This window comes from Oryctolagus cuniculus, chromosome 5 (assembly GCF_051225735.1).
Source record: "Oryctolagus cuniculus isolate XC-2025 breed Fujian yellow rabbit chromosome 5, ASM5122573v1, whole genome shotgun sequence".
Taxonomy (NCBI): Eukaryota; Metazoa; Chordata; class Mammalia; order Lagomorpha; family Leporidae; genus Oryctolagus; species Oryctolagus cuniculus.
Window position 1 is genome coordinate 16,637,990 of NC_142871.1, and position 22,424 is coordinate 16,660,413.

At 48.1% G+C, this 22,424-nt stretch overlaps 1 protein-coding gene across 3 annotated transcripts in view; it reads right to left on the bottom strand.

Moving 5' to 3' along the window:
- AKAP12 (A-kinase anchoring protein 12) overlaps positions 1–22,424 on the bottom strand; it is a 115,093-nt gene that overhangs the window by 8,173 nt on the left and 84,496 nt on the right. Inside the window, exon 1 of one of the 3 annotated variants that reach the window (XM_051854237.3) lies at positions 14,208–14,395. The exons of the other annotated variants lie outside the window; for them this stretch is intronic. Coding sequence (XP_051710197.3) covers positions 14,208–14,232 — 25 coding nt within the window. The 5' untranslated portion in view covers positions 14,233–14,395. Of the gene's footprint in view, positions 1–14,207; positions 14,396–22,424 lie in introns of those variants that run through there. 3 annotated transcript variants of the gene reach the window in all.

Here is a 22,424-nt window from a genome sequence, read left to right on the forward strand (position 1 = left end):
AGCTATGAATCTTAACAGATTAGGTTATGTCTGCTTCTTCCAGGTTCCAGGGTACCACCTCTGGTCTTTCTGTTCCCTGTCAAAGGGAATGTAAACAGACTCAACTAGCAAAACATTAGGCGCCAGGATCTGGCACAGTAGTTGAGCTCCCACTTGACACATACCTGCATCCCATATCAGGTGCCTGGGTTTGAGTCCCAACTCTGTTTCTGACTCCAGGGCCCTGCTCACCTGCACCCTGAGAGGCAACAGGTGATGGCTCAAGTGCTTGGTTCCCTGCCACCCATGTGAGAAACCTTAGAGTTCTGATCCCAGCTTCCACCTGGTCTAGCCCTGGCTATTGCAGGCATTTGATAACTGAACCTGCACATGGCAGATTCTGTCAGTTTTTCAAATAAAAGTTAAAAGTTACACATAAGGAGGCAAACTTCACTAAGAGCGATCAGGTGATCAACCAGACAGCATTATCTTCTGTTACAAGGTAAAAGGAATCACATTTCATACCCCAGATTTCAAAATAGAATCTATCAAGTCTGAGAGATATAGGAAAATCTATATATTATATAAATATATTTATGAAATATCTATCTATATTGGGTTAGATGAATAAGCTAAATAGCAGCACAATGCTAAAGGAACTGAACTCCTTGGAAATACTCCAGGCGGGCTCATAGAAAGTATGACGAACATTTTATTGTGACAGAAAGGAAATGTTCACTAACCATCAGGGAAATGCAAATCAAAACCACAATGAGATGTCACCTCACCCTGTCAGAATGGCTATTATACAAAAGACAGCAACAAACGCTGGTGAGGATGTGGATGTGGAGAAAGGAGAACTCTTATACACCATTGTTAAGAATATAAATTAGTGCAGCCACTGTGAAAACAGTATGGAGATTCTTTTTTTTTTTTTTTTTTTTAAGATTTTTTGTTTGTTTATTTGAGCGGTAGAGTTACAGACAGTGAGAGGGAGAGACAGAGAGAGAGGTCTTCCATCTGCTGGTTCACTCCCCAAATGGCCACAATGGCTGGAGCTGTGCCAATCTGAAGCCAGGAGCCAAGAGCTTCATCTGGGTCTCCCATGTGGGTGCAGGGGCCCAAGGACTTGGGCCATCCTCCACTGCTTTCCCAGGCCACAGCAGAGAGCTGGATCAGAAGTGGAGCTGGATCTATTATATGGGAGCAGTATATGCTATTCATTGTATTTTTTAAAGTTAAATCTTATATATTTTTTGGAAAAGGTAACAAATACACAGTACAAAATGACACACTGACACACCACCCACACCCTACCCAGTCTTCCACCCCAGAGGCATTGTTAAGAATCTTGTGTCTGTTTCCAGAAACATTCCATGTATTTTACAAACCTAAAGGACTGACACCCATAAGGGATGCCGGCACTGCAGGCCGAGGATTAACCTACTGTACCACAGCGCCAGCCCCTGGCTATTTCTTTAAAAACTAGAAACAGAATTTCCCTGTGATCCAGCAATCCCACTGCTGGGTATATATATCCAAAAGACATGAACTCACTGTATCAAAGAGTTATCTGCTCCACTATGTTTATAGCAGCGTTGTTCACAACAGCCAAAATATGGAATCAAGCAAGGCGTCCATCATCAGATGAATGGATAAAGAAAATATGGTGTGGGGTTTGTGTGTGTGTGTGTGTGCGCGCTAATATTTTCCACTATAAAACAAAATGAAATTCTATCATTTGCAGCAAAATGGTAGGAACTGAAGAACATCATGTTGCCCAAAATAAGCAAGACACAGAAAGATAAATGCCACATATTCTTCCTTCTATGTGGGAACTAAATTTTTTTTAATTTAAAAAAAGCAAATGCCCATGTGTGTCAGTTTTGCTATAAATACAGTGTTTTCTCAAACTTTGGTTTGTTTTTATTTATTTAATATTTATTTATTTATTTGAAAGAGTGAGAGAGAGAGAGAGAGAGAGAGAGAGATTCCATCCACTGGTTCACTCCTCAAAAGTGGCCAGCCACCGTAGGGAACCAAACAATCATCCATTGCTTTTCTCGGGCCATTAACAGGGAGCTGGATTGGAAGTAGAGCAGCTGGGCATGAACTGACACCCATATGGGATGCCAGCATTGCCGAAGGTAACAACCCACTGCACCATGATTTGTGATGTTTTAAATCTTTGGCAAATAAATTCATAGGAATTACACATTACTAGAGTTCTAATGACTTTGTGACTTTTAAAATTTGAGAGAAGTTGAATATCTTTTCCTTTGATTGCTGCTTATAGCCCTTGCCTATTTTCCTGCTGGACTATGGTCTTTTTATTTACTGCACTCAAGATAGTAGAGTGATTAAGCTTTTGACCATAATTTAAATTAATGTTATTTCAAAAATAAGTAAAATATTCAGAAAAAATAAAAATAAATATTTGTCAGATAATTATTTTAAAAAGAGGAAGGAAGCAAGGAGCTCAAATATGGTGGGGGTGTGTCAAAAAAACATAAGGGGAGTTGGCGCTGTGGCGTAGCGGGTAAGGCTGCTGCCTGCAGTGCTGGCATCCCATGTGGGCACTGGCTCGAGTCCCGGCTACTCCACTTCCGATTTGGCTCTCTGCTATGGCCTGGGAAAGCAGTGGAAGATGACCCAAGTCCTTGGGCCCCTGCATCTGCTTGGGAGACCTGGAGGAAGCTCCTGACTTCTGTCTTCAGATCAGCGCAGCTCCAGCCATTGCAGCCAACTGGGGAGTGAACCAGCAGATGGAAGACCTCTCTCTTTCTCTCTCTATCTGCCTCTCTTTTCCTCTCTGTGTAATTCTGATTTTCAAATAAATAAATAAATATTAAAAAAAACCAAAGGCACAAGGGCCAGCTGGAAGGAACGCCCACTGACCAAAATTTGAAGTATAAAATTATTTTGACATTGATGTTACAACACATTGAATAACATTTAAAAAAAAATCCAATGAATTGAGAGTAATTCTTCTTTTTTAAAGATTTATCAGAGAGAGAGAGAGAGAGAGAGATCCCTTCCATCTGCTGGTTCACTCTCCAAATGGCCATAACAGGCCTGGGCTGGTCCAGGCTGAAGTCAGAAGGCAGGAACTCCATCCCATGTATCAGGGACTCAGGGACTCAAGTACTTAAGCCACTGTCAGCTGCCTGCCAGGACGCACATTAGCAAGAAGCTGGATGAAAAATGGAGCAGCCAGGATTCGAACCAGCATTCCGGTATGTGCCACAATACCTGCCCCAGCAGCATTCCTTTTTAAAGCATGTATCATCTCCTGAGGTGAGAATGCTTTAGGTTCCCATTTGTTCTTATTTTTTTAAGATGTATCTATTTGAAAGGTGGAGTTACAGAAACACAGAGGCGGAGAGAAGGAGAGAGGGAGAGGGGGAGAGAGAAAGATTGATCTTCCATCTACTGGACACTCCCCAAAAGGCCATAACGGCCAAGGCTGGGCCAGGCTTGAGCCAGGAGCCAGGAACTTCATTCGGGTCTCCCATGTGGGTTCAAGGGCCCAAGCACCTGGGCCACCTTCCACTGCTTTCCCAGGTGTATTAGCAGGGAGCTGGATCGGAAGTGGAGCAGCCAGGACGTGAACCAGCACCCATATAGGATGTTGGCACTCTGCAACTTAACCTGCTACGCCACAGCTCCAGTTCCCCATATGATCCTATTATACATCAACATTGTGATCAACTCCCAGGTAAATCTAAGAATTTCTTGAACATTTCCATACAGTATTTAAAATTCTCGCAATTATAAAAGCATACTTTCTGCACACACTTCTAACGCAACACAAGGGATGACATTTTTTAAATGGTGGATGCCATCACTGGGAACATACTGGGTAAGAATGGCAAACTCCAACAACAAACTCTCTTCCAGCACAATTGCATTAAGCATATAAATATAAGACATATAAGTATATAAATAAGTAGATAAAATATATAAGTATATAAATATAAGGCAAGTATCCTGCCATGAAGCTGAGGTTACAAATGAACGCTGCTAACATCGTAGGAGAGAGCAGGTGTTTCCACACACCACTTCCCCTCACTACTCTCCCTCCATCTCCCAAATCTGTTCCCACAAATACTTCTTTTTTTCCTTTTTCATTCTAGGAGAACTGAAATATTTGCAGTCAAACCTAGGGGGCCAAAGATGATATTGTTTTCGCCAAACATAATTCAGTATAGCTAAGCAATAGTCACATGTTCTCTCTATAGAGTGAGTGACAAACTGAGCACATTAAAAAAAAAAGGCATACAGGAATTTAAATCCTAACTGGTCAACTGGTTCGTTGTTTCTTGGCTCTAAGTAACCCTAAGAGCCACTGCAGGTGGACCCCTCCTTGCATAGGCTGGACACAGAGAGCAGGGCCCTGAGAGTCAGCCATGCAGACTTCACAGGGAGACCCTGATCCGTGGAATACGGCTTCCACCGCACCCTCAAGCACCTGTCAGGCACCTAATGGTTCAAGTCCTGTGGACAGGCTCCTACACGACCTGCTCTGGCAGCCAAGGCCATTCAAATCATGTCAGAGGGAAAGGCAACTGCCCTTGCACACCTGCACATGATCTGCCCCAACCATGTGCACTCACCATGGCTGCCCACTCGGTCAAATCCACATGGAAGCCTGCCCTCTCCCCCGCCTTTTAAAGTTTAGTTCATTTATTTGAAAGGCACAGTAAGAGACAGAGGCAGACACAGAGAAAAAAAATCTTCCATCCCCTGGTTCATTCCCCAAAAGGCCTCGAGGACCAGGACTAGGCCAGCGGGAAGCTAGGAGCCTAGAACTCCGTGCACGTCCTCCACCTGGTGCAGGGATTCAACCACTGCTTTTCCAGCCCGTTAGCAGGATGCTGGGTTGAGAGCAGAGCAGCTGAGACAGGAGTCGGGCTCACCAGAGATCCAGCATCACAGCCACTACACCACAGCACGGCCCGCCCAGGTTCCATCATGTCACGCAGTGCGCAAGGCCTGTTCCGTCCCATTCAGCATCCCACCCTTGGCTCGCCGCCAGGCTCTCGTCCCTTCCTACCCCCTCGCTGCACCCTACCGCTGTGACTTCCCCCTGACAAGGAAGAAGGATGGAAAACCCACACACCGCGTCTGGCCGGCACTAAAGGCCACGTTCGCCGCTCCCGGGTTCCGCGCCTGCAGTCGCCCGGGCAAGGCGAACAGCCGCTGGGGGGCGCCCGCTACTCACAGCAAAGGTTACTCCACCAGGGCATGGCGCGCGGCGGCCGGCCGGGGCAGGTGCAGCCGGACGGGGGCCCGCGAGGCCCGACCTGCCCCTCGCGGCTGCCCCATCGCTGGGCGCAGACTGTGCTCCGCAGGCACCGGCCACGCGGCTGACGGGAGTGTCCGTGGGGGTCGCCGTGCACGTCACAGAGGCCGGCCCCGCTTGCGCTACTCAAGCCGCCACAGGTGTGGCTCCCAGTGGGACTCGTGCATCATACAGGGGAGCAGAAGCAGTCCTGGCCAAAGGCCTGCCCGATCCCTGCCAACCATCTTCACCCCCGGTGCATAAGGTGCTTCTCTTACCCGCCACGCCCATCACGTGGTCAGCTCTGAAGTCCACACTGCAAAGCCAAGGCGCAAGGCATGGCAGAAAGCTGTGTGTGGACCTGAGCTGTAAAAGCTTTAAGTTCTGAACGAACATCAGGGTACAGCTCACCTGGTCACTACATCCAGGCAACACCGGCAGCGCTGATTACACAAACGGTACAGTTAATTCGCAGGTGAGCCCGGCGTATTAAGCAGACTCTTGCCGTGTGACCCAGCAGTCAGAGCCCCTTGGTATTCACCCAAATGAGCTGAAAAAACTTTCTTCCATACCAAGGACTGCACAGAGATGTTTACAGCCACTTTATTCACCATTGCCCAAACTTGGAAGCAACAAAGATGGCCATCAGCAGTTGAATGGACACACAGTGGAACATCCAGACAATGGATTATTCAGCATTAACACGAAATGAGCTGTCAAGCCATGCAAAGACCCAGAAGCACCTCAAATGCGTAATGCTGGAGCAAGCACCGGCACAGGGCAGGAATGCTCACATCCCACAGTGGCGTGCCCAGGTCTGAGTCCTGGCTCCAGTCTCCATTCCAGCTTCCCTAATGCACACCCCGGGAGGCAGCAGGTGACGGCGTGCTAGATGAGGGGGAGGTGTGTGGCAGCAGGATCTTTACAGGCTTATTGGTTGAAGGGAAGAGGGGAAAACCAGTTCTACAGGGGGAGAAATGGGTAAAACCTCAGCATCAACCTAGGAGGGACAGATGGGCCTTGCATGCAACACCCTGAGCAGGGCTCTACAGTGTTCTGTGTAAAAATGAGCAACCCAAATAGAATCAGGGGGAACCACACACAGACTGAGGGATGGAGTAGGAAGGGGAGAGGAGACAATATGCTTAGAATACATCCATGTCTCAAGGCAAAGGCTACAGCAACGTTCCAGATCAAAACACTGGCACAAATATGCACCCTATCACATCACCATCCGAACCGCTGCGCAGGCTTTTGAACAGCAGAGGGCAGCATCGAGCAGCGTGTGGCTGCCTACCTGCCGCTTTTCATGCCGTTCAGGCTGGAAGAAGCTGCAGAAACCTACTGTGTGCCAAGTGGAGGTGTGCTTGGAGATTCCGTTAAGATGGATGTCCAACTGCACCTATTACCCCTGAATTCCAGAAGAAGCACTGCTGGGAGAGTGAAGGGGCGTCGACATCTCCCATTAGCTTCCTGCCTTCTTTTTACTTGTGGAGATGCAGGTCCTTTCCCCCACTGTGGACCCAGTGCAGGTAAAAGGTGGCTGGTGCACTTACCCTCCTCGCTTCCTCTGCTCTCCCCAGCTCTACTGTATCCAGTGCACCAAAACCACGCCACACTGCCCAGATCTGGCTGGAGGCAGATTCCCCAGGTGACCCCAGCATCATTTTCCATCCATCATTCCCATCCAGTTTGTGGTGAGCAGAAACCTTTGAAAAGATGTTTTTACGTGCCCCTTGCTTGCTGATTCTGGGTGAGTTACGATCTGTGGCTGAGTGAGCAAACAGGGAGTCAGTTAAATGCACTAAACACACACACACACACACAGTATCTCATGAATATGTATGTTTTTTTATTACTTAAAAAAAAATTAACAGAGGCAGGCATTTGGTTAAGATGCTACTTGTGACATCCCCTGACACCCCATATTGGAGTGCCAGGTTCAAGACCGGACTCCCCTCAGATTCCAGCTTCCCGCTATAGTGTGCAACCTGAGAGGCAGCAGGTGACGTGTGGCTCAAGTACTTGAGTCCCTGTCAACCAGGTGAGACCTGGATTGACTTCTGGGCTCCTGGCTTTGGACTTGCTCAGGCCTCAATATGGCAAGCATTTGGGGAGTGAACCAGCCCCCCGTTTCTGCCTTTCAAATAAATTTTTAAAATTTTTAAATCTAGGGGCCAGCATTGTAGCATAGCAGGTTAAGCCTCCACCTGTGATACTGGCATCCCATATGGGCACCAGGAAGAGAGAGACGAGGTAGGTGCTGTAGCACAGCCAGTTATACCACCTCTATGGCATGCACGTCCCATACTGGAGTGCCTGAGATCGAGTCCTGCCTCTGCTTCCAGCCCAACTTCCTGCTAATGCACACCCTGGTAGACAGCAGCTGATGGCTCAAGTACTCAGGGTCACTGCCATCCACGTGGGAGACCAGGACAGAACTCCTGGTTCCTGACTTGGACCTGCTCAGCCCTGGCTGTTGCAGGCATCTGGGGACTGAACCAGTGGACAGGAAGATGTCTGTCTCTCCCTGTCACTCTGCCTTCCAGATAAATAAATAAGTAAATCTTGGGAAACAATGATAGAGACAGCTTCCAGACAAGGGAGTTCATGTTCACGAGCTCACACTTAACAGAGTAGAATCCAGGCACAACTACACTTCATGGAGACTTTCCATTAACACTGACTTTTGGGGCCAGTGCTGTGGCACAGCGGGTTAACGCCCTGGCCTGAAGCGCCAGCATTCCATATGGGCACCGGTTCTAGTCCCGACTGCTCCTCTTCCGATCCAGCTCTCTGCTATGGCCTGAGAAAGCAGTGGAAGATGGCCCAAGTCCTTGGGCCCCTGCACCTGCATGGGAGACCCAGAAGAAGCTCCTGGCTTCGGACTGGTGCAGCTCCAGCCATTGCAGTCATCTGGAGAGTGAACCAGCAGATGGAGGACCTCTCTCTGCCTCCCCTCTCTCTGTGTAACTCTTTTGAATAAATAAATAAAAAAAAAAAAACCAACTTTTAACTTAAGGCTTCAAAACCTCCCTCTTGTGCTATGCTTTTCGACACATCAGCTCCCCCATGGAATTCTCTGCCTTAGATTGGTCCAACAGGAAGCAGCAAATCAAAAAGCCTAAACCTCAAAGCATCATCGGTGCAGGGGTTCCCTTTTTTTGGCCCCCAAACAAGTCCTTCCCCAGCCACCACCAGCTTCAGAGTGGGCCTTTGTCACCAACACACAATCACCATCCTGGCAGGACAGAGAGGGGCCATGCTCGGGACGGACATCACTATGCATCCAGCAAGCCACCCAAATGCCCACGGATTCACCAGTGCCGGGGTCCTGCCACAAACAGCTCTGCCATCTCCCTGGGGATCAAAGATGCCCAAAATGGGAGTGGCCAGGGCGTCCACCGGGCCAGGCAGCTACTCCCCTCCTCACCCGGTCCTGCTAGCCACTGTTTTCCTCCTGCCCTACAGATGCCTAGCAGGGTGGGGACAGGGCCGCAGTCCTTCCCTGTGGTCACCCCCACAGCCTTCTGTACACCCCAGACACTGCATTACAGGCACGTTCCGTGCCAACAGATTTTCCCACTAGAAGCATTAGTGCAAGCAACATCACACGTGTCGTGCATCTCCGAAGAACATCACCACAGAAACCAAATATTTTTATTCCCTTTTTCTGGGTGGAGACAGGGATCATATGCTTGTGTGGGACAGTGTCTGTGTGTTGAAAACATCAGTTGGAAAAAAAGTTGATTTTAAGAATGATGGTGAAAAGGCTATCATTGGCCAGTGCTGCAGATCATTTGGCTAATCCTCCGCCTGCAACGCTGGCACTCCAGGTTCTAGTCCCGGTTGGGGTGCCAGGTCTGTCCCGGTTGCCCCTCTTCCAGGCCAGCTCTCTGCTGTGGCCCAGGAAGGCAGTGGAGGATGGCCCAAGTGCTTGGGCCCTGCACCCCATGGGAGACCAGGAGGAAGCACCTGGCTCTTGGCTTTGGATTGGCACAGCGCACCAGCTGTGGTGGCCATTTGGGGGGTGAACCAATGGAAAAAGACCTTTCTCTCTGTCTCTCTCACTAACTCTGCCTGTCAAAGAAAGAAAAAAAAGAAAAAGAAAGAAAGAAAGAAAGAAAGAAAGAAAGAAAGAAAGAAAGAAAGAAAGAAAGAAAGAAAGAAAGAAAGAAAGAAAGAAAGAAAGAAAGAAAGAAAGAAAGAAAGAAAGAAAGAAAGAAAGAAAGAAAGAAAGAAAGAAAGAAAGAAAGAAAGAAAGAAAGAAAGAAAGAAAGAAAGAAAGAAAGAAAGAAAGAAAGAAAGAAAGAAAGAAAGAAAGAAAGAAAGAAAGAAAGAAAGAAAGAAAGAAAGAAAGAAAGAAAGAAAGAAAGAAAGAAAGAAAGAAAGAAAGAAAGAAAGAAAGAAAGAAAGAAAGAAAGAAAGAAAGAAAGAAAGAAAGAAAGAAAGAAAGAAAGAAAGAAAGAAAGAAAGAAAGAAAGAAAGAAAGAAAGAAAGAAAGAAAGAAAGAAAGAAAGAAAGAAAGAAAGAAAGAAAGAAAGAAAGAAAGAAAGAAAGAAAGAAAGAAAGAAAGAAAGAAAAGGCTATCATTCAATTAATTTCCTTTTTACAAAAAAATTGTTCATTTATTTGAGAAGCAGAGGAACAGAAAGACACAGAGAGCTGCCGTCCTCTGGTTCATTCCCCAAATGCCCACAAGAGCCCCTGGCTGGGGATGAGGCCAGGAGCTGGGAGCTCAATCCAGCTCTCCTGTTGGGTGGCAAGAAGTCGGTTACTGAGCCATCACCACTCCTCCCCAGGTCTGCATCGGCAGGAATCTGGAGACAGGAGCCAGGGGCAGGCATTAACTGCTGCCTGGCCCTCTGGTACAGCACGTGAGCATCCTAACTACTGGGCCAACACCCACCATCTTAATTTTCTGCACATACTCTAGGAGGCAGAGTCCACAGCAGGTGCATCTAAGTGTGTAAGATGCAGAAGGCTGGCAGGGGAAAGTGGTCAGGCCCCCATCGCCAAGCCGAAGACCCAGACTGTGTTCCAGCTTCTGGCTTCCACCAGACCCAGCCCAGCCTACCCCAGCTCTTGTGAGCATTTGGGAGGAGAACCAGTGAACAAGAGCTCTTTCATGCACACACACTCCCTCTCTCACATGAAAAAACAAAAGTTGAAATTTGCAGCACAGAAATCCCATTTTGTCAGAATTTTCAGGAGTCTCACACTAAGATGTTATTTTCTACTACATTGACCTGTAAGAAATACCACCACGGCGGCGCCGTGGCTCAATAGGCTAATCCTCCACCTTGTGGTGCCGGCACACCGGGTTCTAGTCCCGGTTGGGGCGCCGGATTCTGTCCCGGTTGCCCCTCTTCCAGGCCAGCTCTCTGCTATGGCCAGGGAGTGCAGTGGAGGATGGCCCAAGTCCTTGGGCCCTGCACCCCATGGGAGACCAGGAAAAGCACCTGGACCCTGGCTCCTGCCATTGGATCAGCGCGGTGCGCCGGCTGCAGCGGCGGCCATTGGAGGGTGAACCAACGGCAAAGGAAGACCTTTCTCTCTCTGTCTCTCTCTCTCACTGTCCACTCTGCCTGTCAAAAATAAAAAAAAATAAATAAAAAATAAAATAAAAAATACCACCACTTAGAAAATAAATCCCAGGAGATCCACACTGTGTGTGTGTGTGTGTGTGTGTGTGCAAATATACTTTTTTTCTTGTGAAAATACCCACAGTTCCCACTAAGGTATCAAAAGCTCCGTGATCCCATAGCCAGGGAAGGCCCTGATTTGCCACGGGGCACCGGCCCCACAGCACCTCAGCTCACCTTTCTCCACTCTTCCAGATACTTGGAGATGAAGAAATAATGCTATAACTTGTTTCCTTTTAAAAAGCTTTAGGGGCTTAAAAGAAAAAAAACCTTTTTTAAGGAGTATGTTGAATTATGCTACAAAATGTTCGTGTTTTCATCCAGAGTTTCTCATTGTATTTTGGTGACATAACATCATCATTCCTGGCAGAGAAAAGTTAAGTACAATATTGCAAAAAGAAAAAGAAAAAAGGTAATAGACCTCTTCCAGGCTCACAATAACCAGGACTGTCAGGAGGACGGTTTACTGGGACATCTGGAATTGATTAACTCCACACACCCCCCCCCCCAAAGATTTGTAAGCATTGTTCTGGAATTCTTCCAGGAATTCTCTGCATTCTACATCTAACCCCTCCTGTCCTACACACCCAACTCCCCTTGTTCTAAAGCTCATTAAGCACAAATCCTCCATGTGGAGGTGATTAACCAGGATTCAGACTCAGAGAAGCCAAGCCCTGGACAGGAGCGCGAGGTGACATCATCGTAGGCTCTGGTTTTCACAGGGATCTTTCACTGCAGGGCCCTAAACGTCTGCGCATCACCGAGCAAGCGTTACATCTTTTGCACAACAAGAAACAGGTCTTGTAGGAGGGAAACCTGGTTAGGCGTCCCACGAGCTGTGAACCCACGAGATGCCTGCTTGATGAAAAGGAGGCGAACTAGCCCCTTTCTGCAGGATTATCATGAGGAATACACGAAAACCTCCACAGAGCACCGGCGCTCCATACGTGCTAATTATTATTATCAAATGAGCAGGTGCAGAGGTATCCAGGCCATATCCCACAAGTCAGCTTGACAACCAATTGGCCTCCAAAGCAGACTGCAAACAGCCACAAGCAGGGTGTGCTTTTGACTTGCAATCCAGAAGGAGCGTGCACCACCGCTGGAGGAGCCCTCCCCCCTCGGTTTACCTTAGCGATAAGGACTAATGTTGCCCTAATTTCTCATGCTGTTTCACAAAATTTGTAAATCATTACTATCAGTGAATCCCGACAATCTGTTTCAGAGAAAACAGGAAAACCATTTTGCTAATTCAAGAGGTTTTTTTTTTTTTTTTTTTCAGGCCTGTCATTGAGATTGTGTGGGAACAGGGGCGTCTTTTTCACCATGGTGTCAAATCACTTATTTTCTGGTTCTCAAGCTATATCATGGCTCACGGGAGGGGAGGCATCGAGGCTTCGGGAATGGGGAAAGTATGTGATGCCGACAGTCATTTCACACTCCAGGTTCCACTGCACACATTTCAGCACGAGCCAGGCAGAGGGGAAGGTTAGTGTGCGACAGATGTTCCCTCCTTTCAGAAATGAAAACTTGTCCCTAAGTAGTCCCATTCTCAGATTGTGGGATTTAAACCCAATCCTCCTCAAACAGTCTACTACTAAAGAGGACCCCAGCATTCAAACAAGTAATCCCAAATGTGCAAGAGACCTTGGACACTTAACTAATTCTTAACATGGACATTTTACAAAAAGCCCTGGTTGCTCTTCAAGATGTAACCAGCCTTTTACAGGCTCTGATTACAAATCTGCCTTATCAGCACAATTCACAGAGCAGAGAAGAAAACAGAAGACAGCTGAAAGGCCCTTTAGGCTTTACTTCTTCCATTATGAAAACATTTATTTGCTGTTAATTTTTTGAGTTAAGATTTTATGACCAGAAAAAAAAATAAACACTTTGCCACATCCTTCAGATTGTAATAAAGGTAAAATTCAGAAAGTGATAGATCAAATTACCTGAGACTACCTTAAAAATTAGAGCATCCTTCCAACTTTTTCCATTCATTTGTCATTCTGTTGAAATTATCTGGATCAACTGTTAAAAGCCCCAATGCCCCAAATTTATGAGCCCTTAATGACTGCTAAAAAGGACAACTTTCCTTTCCCTAAGAAACGCAGCATAAGGTAAACTAATCAAATAATGAATAGGGTAAGAATCGCATTGCACACTTAAAGTACTCAGGGAAAAAATGATGACTGGAGAGGCTCCACCCCCAGCTACTGCTCCTGTCCCGGGGAAGCCATGGTCAGGGTTGGGCATTTGCATATTTCATTCATAAAAAAGTTAATGATCTGGATAAAGCAGAGAACTGTCTTGATTTTTAAAAATTTTGTCTACTTAATAATAGTTTTTAGGTATCAGGTGAATCTTCCTGCCAGATAAACAGTAGAGAGGTCAGTCAACTTGGGGAAGGAATTTGAAGGAAATCTCAAAATAAACAAGCTAATCTATAGGAAGTGAGAGGTATTTTTAGCTCTGCTACACTTTCACATTCATTTAAAATTCCATAGGAAGACAAGACTTTGCAAAAGCAGTTGCATTAAGAAAATTATTCAGCTCTAGAGATTCTACCCTGCACTTTTAATGCTTAGGACTTGGCAGTAATGATCTCAAATATTTTAAAGAGCTGTGCTTACAACTTAAATTACCGATTGGAGTTGAATTTTCTGGATCAGGGGAGGAGGGAGAGAGGAACGAAGACACACCGGAGCTGGGCAGCAGTACAGGTGCATAACATACAATTAGGTATAAGAACACCCTCAAAGTTTGATGTATATAATCTATTGATAAGTGGGTAACTCATATTCACAACCGGATTTCTAGAAAGCATGCTGGAAAGACCACTTCTTTTTTTTTTTTAATCACTGCCTACATGGTGTTGCCACCAAACTGACCCAATTGCGGCTGCACAAGTAGCCCCGCTTAAACCAGAGGTCAAGTTTACTCCCCCGCAACGCCAAGTGTACCTCTCCGGGAAGTGCACCCGGAATAAGCGAGTTAAAATGCCAAACCTAGCGAGCGGCTTACTTAGCGCACGACCCTTCCGAGGGACTCAGCCACCACAACCCATTTCCCCGTTCACACCAACCGCATGTGTTTCTGTGCAGGCGGCTGCGAACAGAAACCGAAGCTCAAAGTCTCCAGGACACACCTTCAGGGAGACTCCCGCTCGCGCGAAAATCAGACGCTGGGTCGCTGGGGCACTTTGTGCACCAAAGAGGCACGAACGCGGGCACCCGGGCGGAGATAGTGGCCAGCCACGGGCCTCCGGACCGCCACCCAGGGCCCCACCTGCACCTTACCTGTGATGGTGATGGTCCCCAGCATACTGGACCCGCACGGCCGCGCCTCGCCCTCCGCCGCCGCCTCGTCCACCCGCGGAGCAGTCTGGCTGGGATGGGAAAGCAGCAGGCGCCCGGCCACCCTCGGAGGATCGCGGAGAGCGGGAAGTGCCCCGGCAGCTGCGGCCCCGCGCTAATTATAGGAGGGCCGCCGCCCACCGCCCACCGCCCACCGCCCACCGCCCGGGGCTCCGCCCCCGCGGCACCCAGCACCCGCCCCGGCCGCGCCGCGCGCTCGGGTCTCCACGGCCAGACGCTGCCCGGCGCGAGTGTCCCGCTCTGCAGAGACCCGCGCAGGGCTCGCGAGCCAGGGGCGGCCGCCCGGGACCTACACGACGACTCCATGCCTGGCGCCGAGGGGCTGTGTGCATCTCAGCTTTTCAAAGTACTGGAAGGGAGGAATTCCTCTGCAACTGTTACCACTGTGTCCTGTAGGAGGTGCAAAACACGGCTCCCTTTCTAGCACCTGCAGGATTTTGTTCTGTCACCATCTGCTCCTCACGTGAGGGCTGGTGCGTCTCTGCATTTCGTTTGCTAAACTCCTGGAAAAGGCGAGACGTGTGCCTTCCAGCACTGGATCAAGGCAACCCTGAACAGGCACAAACACTTGAACATGTGTTTGCTTTATTTTTTTAAATGGAAGAAGTTAGCTAAACCTTTAGCTCCCACTGCGCCTGTTCCCCCCCCCCCCACACACACACCCACAAACGTGCATCTCTAATACACAAGCTCCCAGCGTGGAAGCCAACCACAAGCTACGTTAAACCTCCCCCAGAATTTCTGGCAGCTTAGTACCGTCCCTGCATAAACCGCGAGGACCCAGTGCACCGGCGTGGGCGCTGGCTCGGCTTTAACGCACGCCAGGTTGCGGCCAGGGAAGATCTATGCGTCCCGGGGGTCGGTCCCTGCTTTTCCTGCTTTTCCACTGATTTCTCCACGCCTTGCCCGTCCGACCCCATTAGCCGCCGGCTCTTCCCCTAAGCAAACAGAAAAGTTTCGCCGTGGCTCTTGTCTCCAGACGTGAAGATCTTGTCAGTGTCTGCTTGGGGACACGGAGTCGGGGCGGGGGGCCTCGGCGCGGACCCCGGTGCAAACAGTCGCGACAAGGCGAGGGGGAGGGGAGGCTCCAGGCGCAGCCGGGGCGTAGGGGCGCGGCGGGCAGGGCACGCAATGGCGCCTTCTGCACACCAGGGGGCGAAACGCACCACATCCAGGTCCAGGGTGAACAAAGCTCAGCCTGCTTCCTTGCTGGCTATCTGACATTGTTAAAACAATCAGCGAGGGGGACCTGGCTTCTGTCTTCTATGCTGGCAAACACGCAGCCTGGCCGGCAGGCACGTGCCAAGAGAGAGTGATGGGCCTTGTCCTGAGCTGGCCCCTCAGCAGCTTCCTAGCTTGCATCTTCCCTAGAGGGGCCCTAACCTTAGCTCACAAGTGCTTCCAAATACTGAGAACAGAACAAGCAACCGCTATTCCACTGAATAAAGACAGCTGCACTTGTTACAAATTAAGCCCCGAGACAACACTGGGAAAGGTAAGCATGCTGCTGTTCAACCCGAGCACTGAAACTTTTTTCTTTTTATGACCCTGGTACTGCACGAGCACATCGGATTTGATGTTCTTACAGGGGAAGTGAAAATCTCAAGACAGAGCAATAGATCAGGCGGTAAGCTGTTGCCTCCTGAGCAGACAGTTCTCCTTTGATCTCTGCCTCCGAGAGTAATCAAGGACAGGATGCCTGCCGCAGCTGTCCGGCAGCCTCTGTGTATCTGGATTTACAAAGAAACGCCATAAATCAGGGTTAGAGCAGGAGTGGGGCTCAGGCACAAGGTCAGTGTGCATCACAGGCGACCTTCTTTCCTCACCACTTCCAGGCTCTGTTAGTTTTCGTTGAACCAGATTTTTAAATTAATTAATTAGAATGAGAGAAAAAAGATCTCAGCTACTGGCTCACGGTCCAGTTATACACCCTGGCCAGGGCTGAAGCAGATAGCCAGGAACTCAGTCCACGTGACTGGCAAGGACCCAACGACGTGAGCCCCCACTTGCTGTCTTCTAGGGTATGCATTAGCAGGAAGCTGGAATCAGAAGTAGACCTGAGGCCTGAACCCCCAGGAACTCCAATACAGGATGCAGGCAGCCCAAGCAGGGTCTTAACCTCTATGCCAAATGCCTGCTCCCAATCAGAATTCTTAGAGAAAGACATCATCACTCAAAGCAAAAACTATGGGGCCAGCACTGTGGCACAGTGGGCTAAGTCTTTGCCTGTGGCACTGGCAACTCATAAGGCCGCGGGTTCGAGTCCTGGCTTCTCCACTTCCAATCCAGCTCTCTGCTATGGCCTGGGAAGGCAGAGGAAAATGCCCAAGTGCTTGGGCCCTGCACCCACATGGGAGACCACGAAGAAGCTCCTGGCTTCAGATAGGGCCACCTCGGGCTGTTGCAGCCAATTTGGGGAGTGAACCAGTACAGCAGTTGGAAGACCCTTCTTTTTGTCTCCCTCTCTCTCTCTCTCTCTCCCTTTGTAACTCTACCTCTCAAATAAGTAAATAAAATATTTTTTTTTAAATTATAAAACATTTCCCATATCATTATAAGTAGATAGATGATGGAATATGTCTTCTCAACTCTGACTGGGTAATTCAACAAATACCTCCCAAGTCCTTGCACCTTATTTATTATGCTAGTGTCCAGAGGTACAATTGGGAATTGTCCCTGGTCTCAGGGAACTGAGTCTACACTACAGCTCACCTCTGAGCTAAGACTCCTAGCCTCTGGAAGCTTGGGGGACAGCCCTCCCTGGGGCACTGAGAAACACAGCAAGGAGAGGGGACAGCAAGGCAAAGGCACAAAGAGCCAGCGTGCACTCCTTAGAGCAACCAGCTCAGAGTCCACTTGGGGAGACCAGGGGAGGGACGGGAGGGCCTGGGATGACAACCAGCAAGACTAGAAACCTTAGGAAGGTTTCAAATGACATTTCAAGAATTTTCTAACAAGGCATTTCTAACTGGTATTGTGGCACAGCAGGTTAAGCCTCTGCTTGTGATGCCAGCATCCTAAATTGGAGTGCCAGTTCCAGTCCCAGCTGTTCCACTTTCAATCCAGCTTCCTGCTAACACTCCTGGGAAAGCAGTGGAAGATGGCCCAAGTGCTTGGGCCCCTGCAGCCATGTGGGAGACCTGGATGAAGCTCCTGGCTCCTGGGTTTGGTCTGGCTCAGCCCTGGCTGTTGTAGCCATTTGGGGAGTGAACTAGTAGATGGAAGATTTCTCTTTCTGTCTCACCTCCTCTCTCTGTAATTCTGCCTTTCAAATAAATAAATAATTTTTTTAAAAGAAAAGAAGTGGTGCAGCTGCTTTGGAAAGCAGCCTGGCAGTTCCTCATGAGGCTGAGCAGGGACTCAACATACGACTCAGTGAGTCTCCCAGCTATTTCCCAACAGGAATGAAAAGCCATCCATACAAAACCTGGGCGTGACTGCTCACAGCAGCGTTATTCACAGAAGCCAAAAGGGAAGCAGATCAGCTGTCCATCACAGGGTACAGGGGAAAATATGATCTGGCATATCTATACAATGGGATATCAGCAACAATAAAGAGGAATAAAGAAAGAGCTGGAACAGAGACGAACAGTGAAAAAAGTAAGTCAAAGAAGCAAGTCGCAAAAGACAGCACAGTGCTTGATTTCATATATATGAAATGCCTCCAAGAGGCAAACCTGCACACATAAAGTAGGTCCGTGGTCACCCAGGACTGGGGAGTTGGGGGAGGGAAGGAATGATTTCTAACCTATACAAGGTTTCTTTGTAAGGTAATGAAAACACTCCAAAGTTAAATGTAGTGATGGTTATACAACTCCGTGAACATACTGAAAACTACTGGACTGTGTATTTGAAATGAGTAACTGCATGGTAGGTGAATTATGTCTCATTAAAGCTGGTTGAGGGCTGGTGCTGTGGCGTGGTGGGTTAAGCCACCATCTACAATGCTGGCATCCCATATGGGCACTGGTTCCAGTCCTGCCTGCTCTGCTTCCAATCCAGCTCCCTGCTACTATGCCTGGGACAGCAGCAGAGGATGGCCCAAGTACTTGGGCCCATGCACCCATGTGGGAGAACCAGAAGAAGCTCCTGGTTCCAGGCTTTGGTCTGGCCCAGCCCCAACTGTTGTGGCCACTTGGGGAATGAACCAGTACACGGAAAACCTCTCTTTCTCTATCTCTCCCTCTCTGTCACTGTGCCTTTCAAATAAATCACTAAAAACAAACACATAAATAAAGGTGGTTGGTGGAGGGGGCATTTAGCCTAGTAGTTACAATGCTGGTGATGACACCTGCGACCCACATTGGAGTACCTGGGTTCAGTTCCCAGTTCCAGCTCCTGGTTTCAATTTTCTGCTGACACAGACACTGAATGGTAAAAATTGGGTTTCTACCACCCATGTGGGAGGCCTGGGTCGAGTTCCTGGCTCCGAGCTCTGGCCTCAGCCCAGTCCTGACCATTGTGGGCATTTGAAGAGTCAATCTATAGGTGGGAGCTCTCTGTCCCTGTGTCTCAAATAGACAAATATCATCCTTAGATTACTTATTTTTAAACGCACCTGGTTTGTTTGTATTTTGTAAGCAATGATCGTTCTGAAGGAAACCCACTGGAGATTGGGAGGCAGGGGTTGGTGGCACAGAGTTTGACCTGTGAATGAGAAAAGGCAACTGGGCAGGAACAAGAGGGAGAAGACACTCAGGGAACGAAGCAGATGGCGGCGGCAGTGAGGCTCCCATTCCCCCCAAAGATGCTGGGCAGGCAACTTGAAGTGCTGGTGTCCAAGAAACAAGGAAGGCCTGGGACCCCAAGGAAGAGGAATCTGAGAGATGGCCCTGAGTATGGACATAACACAGAAAGAGGGGTTGGACACAGAAGCTGGGGAGGCCTGCAGACAGAAGCAGCAATGGCAGCCTTGGTGGTCACTTAGCGGGGACAACAGAGCAGAGCCGGAACAATGGATTCAACACCAAACCCAGCCCCCAGGGGCCTCCTCTCCTCTTACTTTCCTTTCCTCCTGGCCACACACTTGGGAGAAAAAATAACCCAAAACCCATTGGGGCCTTGAGACGATGAACTCGCGCACTACGGGGAATCTTCACCACTGCTCTCCCTTTGGAAGGCTCCCAGATAATTTCAAATTCAACTGGAAACTGTCCCAACCTGGCTAACTGTAAGAGGCGATAAGCAGGCCTGCAGCCATCCCTTGGTATCCCGGGGTGGCTCCGGGACTCTCCAAGGACACTGCCATCTGCAAGCACTCAAGTCCCTCATAAAAAGGGAAGAAGTATTTGCAGAAAACCCACACACATTCTCTCCTCTACTGTAAATCATCTCTACCTTACCTACTAAAATGTCAGTGCTATGAAAATAGCTGTTTTATTGTATTATTTTAAAAACTGGACATGTTCTTTTTTAAAAAAATAAAAAAGAGCATTGTGGGTTTCTTAAAGACATATTTATTTGGAAGCCACAGCAATAAAGAATGAGGGAGAGGAAGAAAAGAGAGAGGGGCCCGGAGCTGTGGCACAGTGGGTAAGGCATGTGGGCGCTGGTTCAAGTCCCAGCTGCTCCACTTCCGATCCAGCTCTCTGCTATGGCCTGAGAAAGCAGTAGAAGATGACCCAAGTCTTTGGGCCCCTGCACCCATGTGGGAAGACCCAGAAGAATCTCCTGGCTCCTGGCTTCGGATCAGCACAGCTCCGGCTGTTGCAACCAATTGGGGAGTGAACCAGCAGACGGAAGACCTCTCTCTTTCTCTCTCTCTCTCTCTCTCTCTCTCTCTGCCTCTCCTCCTCTCTCTGTGTAACTCTTGCAAATAAATAAATCTTTTTATTTTTTATATGGAAGGAAGAAAGGAAGGGAAAAATAGAGGCCTTCCATCCACTGGTTCATTCCCCCAAATGGCTGCAACAGCCAAGTCTGAGCCAGGCCAATGCCAGGAGCTGGGAACTCCATCTGGGTCTCCCATGTGGGTGCAGGGGCCCAAGCACTGGGCCATCTTCCATTGCCTTCCCAGGTGCATCAGCAGGAAGCTACAGAGTAGCTGGGACTTGAACCAGAGCTCAGATAGGGGAAGACTTGTGTCCACAACACTGGCCCATTTCTAATAGTTCTGATCCTTGGTGAACTGGATCCAAGGATGTGGAACCCAAGGACAGACGCCAACGCACACTGAATCTAAACAACACTGCCAAGTTAGACACAGGATGCGCTGGCTCTTAGGCTCAGTGCATCTTCAGGTCTCTGCCCCATGCTACAAACACAAATAACAGTTAATTGAATTTTATGGTCCAGTTGACTGGCTAGGCCTGTATAGACAAGGCTATTTCAATCCAGAATCCCCACAACAAATAATTCCATGAAAAGTTCCTTAAAGAGGCTGCTGTGATACAACAGAAAAGCTAAAGGGAGATTTTTAAACCACTTAAAAATCAAGGGCAACATTGAAAACTGAATCCAAATACAAGCAGAATATAGAATAAACATTGTTCCCTTTGGAGTCTGTGCATATTTATTCCCCATGGTTTGTCTATTTTCTTTCTGGGATCTTTTTACCTTAGTTCACATACGTACAATTATATATATATATATATATATATATACACATACATAATATAATATATATAATAAGGTTTTTTTTTTAAAAAAAAGACTTATTTTATTTATTTGAAAGAATTACAGAGACAGGTAGAGACAGGTATTTCCATGAAACAAACCAAGGGAAAGGTCTATAGATTAGCGTATGAGAATGTGCACTTCCTGGGACATACAACACTTAAAGAAACTAAGTGCCCCAATTATAGGGAAACAGCAGATCTAACTCTTCAGTGGAATATCTGGAAAAAAACACATGTTTGAAGGTGTTCATTACAAGGAAAATGCCTATGCTGACATACAAACTCACACCCCTCTGTTTCCATCTCAAACCTTATACAGAATATAATTCTAATTTTGCTTTCTTTTAAAACTCATTCCTTCCTCTCTCCCTCTTTTTCTCTCCCCACCCTTTCTTTCTTCCTTCCTAGGCAGAGAGAGAGAGAGAGAGAGACAGACAGACAGACAGAGCTTCCACCTGCTGGATCACTCCCTAAATGCCTGAAATGGCTGGGACTTCATCAGGCCAAAGCCAGTAACCCAAAACTCAATCCAGATCTCTCATGTGGGTGGAATGGAGCCACATACTTGAGCCACCACCTGCTGCCTCCCAGGGTGCACATTAGCAGGAAGCTGGCCTTGGGAGAGAGCTGAAACTTGAACCCAGGCACTCAGTGCAGGATGCCAGCACCCCAACCAGCATCTTTTCTGCTTGACCAAATGCTCGGCCCCTAACTTCGCTATGTAAAATGCATAGACGAGGCCAGCGCTGTGGCACAGAGGGTTAAAGCCCTGGCCTGCAGTGCCAGCATCCCATATGGGTGCTGGTTCAAGTCCTGGCTGCTCCACTACTGATGCAGCTCCCTGCTAACGTGCCTGGGAAAGCATTGGAGGATGGCCCAAGCCCCTGCACCTGCATGGGAGACCCATAAGAAGCTCCTGGCTCCTGGCTTTAGACCAGCCCAGCTCTGGCTATTGGCAGCCATTAGTGGAGTAAACTAGTGGATGGAAGATCTCTCTCTCTCTGTCTCTACCTGTCTCTGTAATTCTTTCAAATAAATAAAATCTTTTTTAAAAAAAAAAAACTTATAAAATGTATATATAACTGTACATATGTGAACTAAGGTAAAAAGATCCCAGAAAGAAAATAGACAAACCATGGGGAAATTTGTGTCTCAACATGTTTCCAATTTTACAAATCTGTGTGACAAACCTCGGCTCCTTTGATGACCTTAGCCCACGGCCAGGGTTGTACATGGTGGCCCAGCTCCATGCTCTAAGGGGAGAACCTGAGGACAATGCCTTTGATTTTGTCAACAATACAAAATTACCCAAATCAGGATCTGATGCTCTCAAAGCACTGGAACACCTCCATTAGCAAAAGCCAAAAGCTGACTGAAGTCACGGTGTCATCCTTTAGAAACAATGAAAGAAGAAAAAAACACTCGCTCTTCCACCAAGTATGCCCAGGTATATAGGAACGGGAATCCAGTTCTTTCCTCAGTACCATGTGGTTCCAATCCTGTACACCTCATAAGACTCTGT